General features: G+C 44.5%; 1 protein-coding gene across 16 annotated transcripts in view; it reads left to right on the forward strand.

Moving 5' to 3' along the window:
* STXBP4 (syntaxin binding protein 4) overlaps positions 1-4,417 on the forward strand; it is a 63,644-nt gene extending 59,227 nt beyond the window's left edge. For all 16 annotated transcript variants that reach the window (XM_023938720.2, XM_086857723.1, XM_023938719.2 and 13 more), the window contains one exon: positions 1,575-4,417. In XM_023938720.2, the coding sequence (XP_023794488.2) occupies positions 1,575-1,686 (112 nt within the window). In that variant the 3' untranslated portion in view covers positions 1,687-4,417. The remainder of the gene's footprint in view (positions 1-1,574) is intronic.
* Positions 4,418-12,495: the final 8,078 nt, after the last annotated feature.

Consider the following 12,495-nt stretch of genomic DNA (forward strand, 5'->3'; position numbering starts at 1 on the left):
AAATGTATGAGAACCAAGGATATAGCCTTTATATTCCACTTTGTCTTCCTTGTGTGGTCCTTGCTCAGGCATTGCCTCAGCTGAAGAAGTGCCTGAATTCACAGGTTACCTGTTCAGAGCAGCTCCAGCTGGGATTTACATTAGGATCATATTTACCTCTTGGTGAACTGTATCATCCTCATCACACCCAACTGATTCACCCAGCTCAGTGCACTCAGCTGAAAGGTGTGAATAGAATGATCATGTTATGGGAACAACGATCCCAAACCCATCACTCAATGTAGTGGAACATTGACTCAAACTCCTACTTTAATAAATCTGTTTCCATAATCAGTTAGTCAAGAGAGCGTTCTCACACAGAAAAAGACAAAACCTGTTCTCACTTGAAAAGGTAAATCCAGAGTGGTTCCTTCAAATTTAATTAAACCAGTGCACCTGAGAAGTGAGTACAGACCTGGGCTTTGGGGACACTGTGTTAGGACATGTGAGAAAAGCCGTTTGTCCTTTGTGGCATTTATTATACCTACAATATTTTTCAGCTTGTTCTTGTGGTGAACTTATATTACAGAATTAATCTTTGCACTGACTTGACTATAAAAACTGTGAATTTATTAGCAAGATTTTTTTTTTTTTTTTTCAAGTGAAAAGAAGCTATTTCCTTTCCCAAGAACACATTATTCCAGAAGGCAGAAGAGGCAGTGTGTTGCCCACACACAGTATGGCTCACATGCACACACCACTCACAAGGTGTGCAGTGTTCTCACCACAGACTCCAAACCTGTCCTGGTGTCTGTCCATACTGAGCCCTGCTTGGCCTCTTTCCATTCACACAGAAACTATAAAGCAGCTTAGCCTGCATCTCAAGTGTAGGGTTTAAACCTTAAAAATCAGCACTGATGACCTTTTATTGTATGTGTAAAGGCTGAGGGAGCACATCCAGAGTTTGGGCTAGAGGACATGTAAAAAACATAATTTTTTTTTATTTATTCCTTCTGCCAGAAAAGGAATTACTTAATTATGCTAGAATAGTAATCATAGAGTTGTTTGGGTGGAAATGACCTTAAATACCCCCTCATTCCAACCCCCTGCCACAGGCAGGGACACCTTCCACTATCCCTTGCTCTGAGCCCCATCCAGCCTGGCCTTGGACACTTGCAGGGTTCATTATTCTCAAGAGTATGTTTCTATGATGTGATTCCACATTTGCTCAACTCCCTCTTGACCACCCTGCCTCCCTCAGGCTGTACCCAGTGAGATGGCCATGCTAATACCCTGCTGTGTTAATTGTCTGCAGCTCCAATAATTAACAAGAAGTGTCACAAGTCTGTATCAGGAGTCTCATACAAAAACATTCTCTTTATTGAACTGGGAAATAGAACGTCCAGTCCAGGTTCTGGCTGTCTGAAGACTCCACATTTTGTTTTTAAAAATCTTGCAGTTAGCAAGAAAAAAGACAATTCTGTTTTTGAAGGTGTCAATGATTGTTACAACTCGAGACTCCAGCTCGAATTCCTTGTTTTGGTGTGGGTAAGCCTCTTTTGGGTTGCTGATAGTATTTTTTTGTTGGTTTTTAGCCACGTGACACAGACAACGTCCTGGATCCACCCCGTCACGAGCGCACTGAGCCTGCTTTGCTCCGAGGAGGAGGAGGATGGAATCAGAGACCTTCCTGGGCCCAAGAGCTGAGGACAGCTCTGCACAGAGTATAGTTTGTCTGATTTTAGTCCCTTAATGAGAAGATGCACAGGTTTTAATCTACCTATTTTTCTAGTGTCATGTAGTAGTACCTGGTGACATTCTCCCCATCAAGCTGGAGGAAGTTCTGCTGGTTTTGAGATGGGTTTGTTGATGTGCTACAAAGGATGCTGGTGCCACAGGAGCCCTTTATCTGCCCCATTTTGGTGTGCCAGGGATCAGTCTCACCCTAGGGCCCAGTCCAGTCTTTTCATGAGTTCCCCATAGACCCATGATTTCCCTGAGCCAAAGTTGAATTTTCCCGGTCAGCTGAAATTTTCACAGCTTTGAACAACATGAGATTTAAGATGGGACCACTGGTGGCAAATTCCAGCTGATGATTGACTGAAAGGCAAAATGAGGTGGGGTTTTTGAACCAGTGCTAGTGAGAATAATGTAGATGACTTAACTGAAAATTCTTATTTCTATGGGAGAAATCTGCAAATAAGTTTTGCTAATAGAAATTTAATTGTTTATAACAACTATTGGAGCCCTGATGACTTTTTAAACAAATACTAAGATTGGTTGTTGAGCTTTAGAAAAATGTGTCTTTGATAAGTTGTCAAGTAAAAAGTTTTCATTTTCATAAAAAGTTGTCAAATTTTCATAGAGGACATCATGCTCTGACAACAATATGAGGCAATATGAAAATTATTCTACTTTTCTACTCTGCTAAACCAATAGACACACATCAAATACTTCAGTGGAAGCTGTGAAGTTTCAAGTACAATGAAACCTGTGAAACCACCTCCAGGATCAGCAGAAATCAGTCACCTCCTCAGAACTGGTCTTTTAAGTAGAACAAAATAATTTTGTACACATTGGTGATGTTTTAAAGAGGATAAAGGAAATGATGGAGAGTGCTAGTGCAAGTTAATGAACAGGTTTCTGTGAACCTCAATAGCACAGGATGTTTTAAATCTCGTTATTCACAGCACAATGTCTGATGTCAGCTTTGTCAAATGTATAATTCTGTGCTACTTTTTTCTGGAGGCTCTTTCTGTGTGTATTGTGTATATAATGGTGGGTGTTACTAATGAATGAGACAGACCTGAATCTGCAGAAGCACTGATGGATATACCAAAGGAAAATCTCTATCTCTGCTTCAGTCCAGGAGGGAGAAGGGGATTGTGGCAGTGTGAGGAAGGCACAGGCTGCAATCACATTTTTTGAGGTCTGTCTTCAGCAGGTATGGCGTTGGAGTAAAGAATCCTTGTCCTCTGAGGAATGAATATCAAAACCATACTGGCTCGCAGTTCTGGTGCCTCAGCCACGCTCTCTGTCCTCAGCAGTGCAGAGCTGTGCCAGGTCAGGCTCACTGAAATGGCTGATCCTTTTGAACCAAAATAATTCTCCTTTTTTTGAAATCCAAGTCAGGCCTCTGAATAGCAGCCCAGTAATCTCCTGCACTTGGCCTGAGAGCTAGAGAGTACATCACCAAATGTTCTTCCTGAAGCTCACAGAAGAGACCTTTACAGGCTTTGAAGGAGGTAGATATCAAGGCATATTGAAGAAGCAAATAGGAAAAAATTGTTTTGTACTTTTAACTAGATCAGACCCAAATTATCTGTGAATCTACACAGGTGGTGTAGATTAGGAAAAAAAGTTTGCTCAGCAAACACAGTAACTTGAATTTCTAAGAAAACTTCTCCTAGCAATAACACACAGAGGGTTTAGCTATATTTGCTCCAGTGGCTCCTGCGTGCTCCACAGCCTCCTGTGTGCTCCCAGAGAGCTCAGGCCAAAGGGACAGAAGCATATGCTTGAGTTTCAGGCTTGGACACTCCAGAAGCATTTTTATTTAAATACCTTTTCTCAGAATAGCACAGATTCATAACCTACAGAAAATATGTGATGTTCTGACTTCCTTGTGGTATTTGCTGTAGCCATAGTAGTCATTTGGAATGCTTTATGACAGCACTCTCTATTCATACTTCAGTGACACCCAGCCTGAACACAGATTCCAGCTCCCCGCTTGTGCACAGGAGTGGTTTGAGCCTCTGGCAGCCTCGGTTCATTCTGCTTGTGGCTGTGTGTCAGCCAGCTGGGTGCTCCAAAGGGGAGCAGCTATTTAGGGACAGGGGCTGTGGCTCAGGAAGGCTCTGCACGAGCAGGGGCTCCATGGGGAGCAGCTGAGAGCTGTCCTCCTGTTGGATCAGCTGCAGGGGGACAGCTCTGCACATTGTGCCCTTTGCAGGCGTGCAGCACGGGGACAATCTGCCTGCCTCTCTCACTGCCACCTCCCACAGACCCCAGTGTGGCACAGACCTGGAGCCTCTTCCTCGCTCCCTCTCTCTTTATAAACTTGCCTAGAAATTAAAGATGTTGGAAATAGATCTCTGCATCTCTTCAGCTGCTCCAGTGAGCGTTTCCCTCCTCAGATAATCCACCAGCTCACGCTCTCTGGGGTTGAGAATACATTTTCTTACCTACAATCTCCAAAAGTTCCAATCTATTTTTATACTCTGGCATTCTTGTTTCCTAGGTTATTTCTCTAGATCTCCCCTTGTCTCTTCCATTCTGTGAAACAGTTTTGAGAAAGTCATTTTGCTTAAGCTGAACTGTGTATATTAAGAAAATGGTTCTAGCAAAACTTGGAACAGAATTTGTAAAGAGCAATTGTCAACTGTGAACATTAAATTTTCATTTTTATTCCTGAATTAAAAAAAATAAGTGGAAAATATACTAAAGTGCATGTTATTAAATTTAAATTAATAAAACTACACCTTTATATTGGAATTAATCTGACCCACAGATTAATTCCCACAACATTGTCCATCTGTTGAAGTGCCTCTTGTAACAGGCTGCTTTAGGAATGGGTTGGTTCATTTAAGTCTATTTCTGATATTCAGGAGGTGTCTGGTGCCAGTGAGGTAAGGAAAGGAAAATCCTTTAAGAAAAACATTTGTGGTTGTGGAACAGGCTGGGCTGTGCAGGACTGACTGTGGGCAAGGCTCTCCAGGAGCTCGAGAAACGCTGCTCTGGCTTGGCTTGTGAAATGTTTCCTTTGCTGGGAACTGATGGGATTCTTAACCCTCAGCTCAAGACTCCAAACCAAACTCCAAAATTCAGTGGCCTTTTTGCAAGTGCTGTTCTGAGTGACTTTTGTGTGGCTCTATTTTAAGGCAGCAGTAAAAATGTAAGTCAGCTCAGGAGTGTTTGTTGAGTGCTCCTGGTGCGTGTGTGTTGCCAGCACTGCCCACTCCAAGGAGCAGCAGCCTGCAGGGAGTGAGCCCAGTCACACCAGCTCAGACTGGCACCTGTCAGCCCAGCCACTGGGGCCAGCTTTGCAGAGATGTTTAGCAGCTTAAACATGTTCGTGGAGTTAATGGGAATTAGGCACCTAACCTACTTATATGCTGCTATAAATGCTGCTAGGCATGTTTAGATACCTAAATACCTTAGTAAATCTTTCCCCTGGCTGCTTGCAGTGATAGTGTACCAAAAATCAAATACCAGTGACTAAAGCCTCACCTTTGTCCTCTGTAACCAGCTTTGCTTTTCCCTGGGGATTGTTTTCATGTAACACTAAAAATACGAGGCAGCTCACAGGTTGTACCATCCAGGTCCTGCTCATATTTTCTGGTGGCTTGATTATTTATTGCTCATTCCAGATATTTTCCACAAACAGTGTCTGAGGTTGGCATGTGTTTAACAGGTTGGCATTTTCACAACACTCATTTAAGTTATTTTTTTACAAGATGATAGTATTGAATTCTCTTCCCACAAAGATGAAATGAGTATTGTGTTGTTCATCATTAAGTCCATAGAGTTGAAAATAAAATGGCATGGGACAAAGATGTTACAAATAGATGTTACAAATAGATGTTACAAATAGATGTTACAAATAGATGTTACAAATAGAGCCTCATGTTTCCCAATATGAAGATGGGAAGCTGAAATCTGATAACCAATGCTGATTCTGTCCCGGTGGTACAGTATCAGTCAAACCCAAACTAATTAAAACTATCATTTAAACAGAATGGAATAAAAAAAATCTTTATCCCGTCTGCTCCCAGCTATGTTTTGGGAGGTTGGTTTGTCCCTTGCAAATTCTGGTCCTGAAGCCACAAGGCATGTATCACCTGATGTCCATGATCAGGATCTCTCCTTACAACTTCCAGGATTTGCTGAGGTTAAATGTGTGCAGGGTTAACTGCTGTCTAAGGATATTTCCTTGCCTGTATCTTGCAGCTCAGGAATTCTCAGCACACCAGCCAGGACAGTGATGTGTTTGGTGTTTACAACAGCGCTCAAGACTCCAGAGAATTTAGTCCAGCATTTTTCCAAAGCACACATAAGCTGTGTTCTTCCCTCACCTTAAGAAGGATGCTGATAGAGACATTGAACTGCAGCTACACAGTCTTTATCATTTACTGAGGGTTCCAGCGGGGGAAGATTGCTGAAGTGATCCTCCATCCTGATAAGGAAGAATTCAGTTGCTCCAGCCAGTCACTATGGGGAATTTTGGTTTCATTGTTAGGCTTCTTGAGTAAAAGCAAAACATGAAAATTCAGTAGTTTTGCTGCTGTTTCAGATAAGTCACTATTTCACCCTGACCCCCAAAAGCTCCATTCTCACCAGAAATGTCTTCATCTCCTCTCAAGTACCCTGCCTGTCACCTACCCACAGGCAGTAGAATTTTCCTGTGGTCCAATTACTATTATCATCATCAAGAACTATCCTTGCTCTTGTATGTGAAGAGAACGCATCAAAACACGATTGAAATGGAAAAAGAAATAAAATTATGTTTCTTGCCTGAAATAGAAATATAACAATAACAGCACTTATATGGGAAAGAGAAAGGATCCTAGGAAAGCAAAGCACTGGGGCTCCTGCTGATGTTTTCATTTTCACTCCAAAGGCTGGTGATGCATCCCCGTTCCTTCCCAGCCCCACTGTTGCTGAGAATAGCAGGAGCACGGGGTTCTCCAGGGATGGGGGAGCTCTCAGGCCCTGGCTGAGCTGCACATTTTAATCTCCAGTTGGAGCCACTGGGGACCCATCGTTAGGGACTGTAATTAGTCACTGTGTGGGTTATGTGTTCCAAGCTACAGACAACTAAAAACAACTTCACTGATGGCACGGCAGGAGCAGGAGCAGAGAGGCCCAGTAAGAACCTTCCTGGCACTTTCAGACCATATTACTCCTTCAATTAAATGCAGAACTGTTGTAAATAATAAAGATACAGAGGACCAGGAAATGGGCCATAACTGCTGAAGTATGGCTGTCTTGTTACTTGGCTAATTGAAGGATGCAACCAAAAGAAATTATTTTGGTATTAACTGAAAATGTGTAAATGTGTAAATCTTCTTAGTCCTTTCTCTGCTCAGCTTTGGGAATGCAGTCCCTTAAGCCTAAACTCTCCATGGATGTCCTTAACCCATCCTGGCTGCAGATGCTGAAGCAGCAGTCGTGCAGGCTCTGCCATTTCCAGTAACCACTTAGAGTCCTGCAGAGAATAATACAAAAGCCAAAAATTGAATCAATAATAAACGTTCACTAACAGGAAAACTCCTGTGGCTGGCTGAGGATAACAGAAAAGAGTTTTACTGCTGTGCTCAGAGGTTGTTTGGTACAAAACCCTGAAGTCTGTTTCAGACCAGGTTTGTTATTGCTGCTTGTCCCGATGTTTTGGATATACAACTTAACCCACTTACAGGAAACCTGAGGAAAAGGCCTTGATAATTTTGCCACACACATAAAAATGCAGGTTCTCGTTTATAAGAAAACTCAGTAGCCATCATGACTGAAGTTTTGAACAGCACCACTGGCTGCTCCCAAGGGGCTGTTCTGGGCCAGAGACACTTGCCTGGAGCATGGGGGGAATTAACAATTCAGCTTCTGATATGGCTGAGGGAAATTACAGCTCTTCAGGTAAGGAGAAGGATTGAGTTCCTTTTTTTGCTATAGCCAGAAGGGCAAGGGTGGCCAAGGGTTCTGGGGCTGGAGTGAGAACAGGGGCACCTTGCCAAGGGCATCACCACCTCCCTGAGCATGGGCGCTGGATCCTAGGGAGTTGCCAGGGGAGCTCTCCCTTGCTCTGACAACTTTTAGCTCATTGTACTGGAAAGCCCTCAATCCAAAAACCAGTGTGCTCTGCAAAGGCACCAACAAGCTGCAGCTGCAGGCAGGTGAACGAGCAGAGACCTGCAGAGCAGGCTGTAATTCCTGGCCAAAGACAAGGCCACAGTTCAGCCTCTTCCCTCTGTGCCCACTGCATGCAGAATTGTTCTGGGATCCATCTACAGCTCTCCTGCCCTCCCCAGTTCTGATCATGATCCCTGCCCTGAAGCAGAGCAGTACTCAGCTCACTCTCCCTGCCACTGCCACATTTCCAAGGGAAGGACTGTAGCTGTGATAGCTCCCTAGTGGGTAAATTGAGTTTGCAGTAATCCCAAATACCTGAGATAAGAAGCACAGCTCTGCTATAGAGGCTGAGGGCTTTAAAAGCAGGGAGGCACAGGGACTTGGATGCATGTACGTGCCTCATGTCATGTGTCTCTGCCAGGGCTGAAGCCTAACTGGATTTCACAAATGTAACTTCTGTGCCTCTTGATCACAAAACCCAATTAAATCAACCCCAAGAAGTTTTGAATAAATCCATACCTGAAAGTTTGCCTCAGAAAGAAAAAAAAATTATATATATATATATATCTCACTCCATCTCCTCCTCTGCCTCAGCAGGGGAACAAAATGAAAACTTCAGAACTATTGCTTTAAAACAAATAAGAGAAGCAAAGCACAGCCAGCAGATCTGAATTCCTGGGTGCACTGAATAAAATCAGTCATGTGATAATGATGGGATTTTCTAGAACACCTTTTAGGCATGCAATTTCTGCATTAAATTTATTCAGATGTCCCTAGAACATCTGCTTCTTCTATAAAATGGGAGTAACAGCCACTTTTTACAGTGTACTGACAGCTACAGATAAAAGCCTGGTAATTGCTCGCAGGAACTAGTGCCTAACCAGAGATTGTCTTCAAAGTTAGCCTGCCAAGATTTTTAAGACTATTGCACATGATAGCCCTGTGCCGCCTCACACAGTTTTGGGAGGTGGAGTACGTGTTTGAATTGTAGATAACGGTGGGTTTCAAACAGATTCCAGCCTCCCTTGAAGGCAGATCAGAGCGGCTGATGCCTGGAGCCGGGGGAGCAGAGCAAATCCCCAGATCCGCTGTTAATGGGACCAAAAATCAGTGGGAGCTGCTTTAGCAGGTGGGTGCTGTGGGCTGCTGTGCTTCCCTTCAGGGAGACACCCAACACCTGCTAAAACCCTGGGCAGCCCCAAAAGAGAGGAGTCATTTATTCAAGAGGGAAGAGCCACAGCTCTGCAGCAGCACGGTCCTGGTGCCTTCTCATCTCCTCCCTCTCTGCTATGTTTATTCATGAGTCAGGGTGCAGGGAAGATGAAAAGGCTGCTGGCAGACTTCTCCCGGAGTCTCCACTTGAAATGGTACCACATTTCCAGGGAAGCCTCGCTTGTGCTCCCAACAAGGTCGATCCTCATGGGAACGCCGCTCTCTGCAGCTCTCAAGGCAGGCAAACATCGTCCATACACCGAGGCACAAAAAGTCAGTAATCCTCACCTGCTTTGGTGAGATCCAGAGCTGGAGTGAGATTTTACTGCTCTTGGAAAACCCACTATTTTGATGGATTAGCCCGGTGCCAGGCTGTCCCTCTGGTGTTCACAGCAGCCACTTGAAGAGCTGTAAAACAGCACCTAAAAACCAGGGGACTGCTGTCACATGGGGCTCGAGCAAAGCAAGTTCTGCTACAGAAAACCCAGCTGAGATCTTCCTTTGTAAAAGGGAATAGCAGCTAGTGGAACAGAAGAAAAGAAATCCATGTCTGAATGAAAGGAAAGTGATATTAGGGAGGACTTCTGAGCTCAGAATAGCTCCTGCCATCCTCTGTCACAGCCTCACTCCACGAGCCAGGGACAGGCTGCCAGGGTGCTCAGTTCTTGTAGGCAGTCCTCTGCCTGGAGCACCTGCAACCTGCACTAAAAATCAGTCTGTTTTAGTAATTTTCAGGGGAAGTGTTTAAAATATTAAAAAGAAATTATGTCTCCTGTTAACTGTTATAAAACTGGAAAGCCTAATGGGTTTTTTTTAGTTGATTTCAGATTCCCATCAGTGCTGCTGGTGCTGCTGCTGTATCACAAAGGGGTCTCTGCTGGCAAGTTTGTTCTCTAAACAAAGCAAAACCACAGCATTTTATATCTGCAACTGCAGTGTGTGTTAGAGTTACAGGGTCCTCTCCCTCAAACTCACGCATTTTACTTTTTATTCAAATTTAGATGCACACTCAGATGACAGCAAATCCTATGTTTATAATAAAGCCAGTGTTCCCTTTCCAGAAAAGCCAGTTGTATGGACCACCATGACCCTTATGGCAGAAATACGACATTTCTAAAGATTTATTTGAATTTCAAACCCAGTCGCTGTGGCAGGGAGCAGTTTCAACAGTGAGAGTGAATTGTTCTAGTAGAGATCACTCAAGAGCAACTAATCTTAGCATAAAGCCATTGACAGACTTCCAAAGGGTCTCAGTGCAACTCTTAAGTAAATCAGTCTCACCTACTCACAACACAGAGCAGCCAAGGTGTTTTCTTGCAGGAGTCATCTCACAGTGTCCTTGTCCCAGGCTGGACCCCAATGTGCCACACTCATCACCTGCTCTGAGGGGCTGAAGGTGGCTCAGCTCTCAGCAACCACCAGCACCTGTCAGGATCAACCCCCCCAGATCCAACTGGGATCTAAGCAGTTCAGTTTTCCTATGAGGAGCAATTGTAAGAGGGTTTGTGCAGAAATCTGCAGTAACTGAGGTCGATGCTGATGCTGTTGCCAAGCTGACATTGCCTCTGAGCAGTTCAGTGAAAGGGCTTGAGAGATGGAAGATCCTCATCCTAAAAGGATGTTACTGTGAGGTTCAGAGAAATCTCATGTACTGCTGTAAGACTTCTTACTCCAATAAGTGCCTGGCTGCTGTGTACAAGAGGTTTGCAACCTGTCAGTGTCAGACCTTATTACCTTACATATCTAAGAAACCACACAGTTAACTCTGGCAAACACTCACCTGGCATACAGTGTTACCTTCTTAAGATCCCCCTGCCTGATCCTACAGGAAACAGGGACAGAGACAACCCTGATGAAAACCCAGTGATTTGTCCAAGGTCATACAGCCAGTGGTGCCAGGGCCTGGAGAGCTGAGGTCACCAGCCTGGAGCTTCTGCACCAGTCTGCCCTGAACTGTCTCAGCAAGTGAAGGGTTCAGATGTAAATGTAAATGTATAAATTATAAGAAATTTTTGTTTTTCAAAAACAGGGGTTTTTGTGAAAAAAAAAATAGGGGTTCAAACTTTTTTATCTCCTGCTCAAGAAAATAAAAACAATAAGACAATATGAGCTTCTTGCAGAAAGGAGAGGTTTTCCAGGAAAGAATTTACACAACAGAATAGCTGACAAGTCAGATAATGACCAAGATAAAACACTGGTGCTGGATGTCTAAGCAAAGCATCAGAGAAAGGTTCCAAAAATCTTGTCTAAAAGTCTGTAGCAGCTGACGTTTTGTTTCTGTTGCATGGAAGCTTCTTGGCCATGGAGGCATTGCCCTGCCCAATAGCTCCAGGACACAGGATGGAGTTCCCTAAGGAGAAAAACAATCCCCGAGTTGTACAAGCACAAATGCAGAGTATTGTGAGGGGCTGATTGTGCTGAATGGAGCCAGCGGATGGGACTCTGTATCCATGGTAGCTGAGGAGGTGACTCATGGCTCCACTATAAATACAAACTTGCCTGCAAGGAGCACACTCGAGTAAAATCTGTAATTGTACTGCGTTTGCATAACAAGCTTGAGACTCAACTTCTCCCGGCGTTCCCAGTGCACCCCTCAGGATGAGATACTGGTGTGGAACAGGAGAGAAGCCACAGTCCCCCTGCTCTGCCTCCCCTTGTCCCAGCAGGGACATGGCAGCACATCCCGGGCTGAGGAAGGGATCGTGCCACGAGGGCACCAAAGCAGGGAGGGAACATGGCTGGGTACAACAGCAAAAGCTTAACTTACAGTAATTCAAAATGTTTGCTTCACCCAGGAACAATCCCCTGGCAGGGGCAGTGCCGTCCATCACCAAGAACAGAGTGATGGCACAGGAGGAGGAGGTGGCTGCAAATGGGATAGCCATTAAACAGCTGCACTCCACCTCACCTGGATCTCTCCTGGGAAGGAAGAACGTGGCAGTAGAATATCTGAAAGTTCCTAGAAGGAATCGCAGCCCTCGTAAAGACATCAGGCAAAGCTCTGCTGGCAGCCTGGAATTCGCATCAGCAAATAGTTTGGGATGTTTGTGCTTGGAGAGGAGACTGCAGCTTGCCTGCCTCGGAAAAAAAGGAAAGAGGCAAAAAGGCAGCCTCTCCAAAGTGAGAGAAGTGCCATTGGCTTCGGAGCTGGGGAGTTCAGTACCCCTGGGGCGAATGCAAAGCCTGTGGGCTTCAGAGCACGCTGCTCCCCCGGCCAAGAAGACGAGGGTGGAGACGTCCTCCTGCTACTCCTCCAGCTCAGTGATGGATGTGAGTGAATCGGTGGGGAAAGAGCTGCGCTCACGGCTGCTCTGCAGTCAGAGGTCTTTAAGAGATAGAAATAAGACTTTTAAAAAATTATTATACCGAATTCATAATGATTTTTAGGAGGCACAAATAACTCTCGTTACAACCTTCTTCTCTCCGCATTGTTTAAACATCCCCTGGCTTGGCGAAGGT

Source organism: Cyanistes caeruleus, chromosome 19 (assembly GCF_971803275.1).
Source record: "Cyanistes caeruleus chromosome 19, bCyaCae1.hap1.1, whole genome shotgun sequence".
Taxonomy (NCBI): Eukaryota; Metazoa; Chordata; class Aves; order Passeriformes; family Paridae; genus Cyanistes; species Cyanistes caeruleus.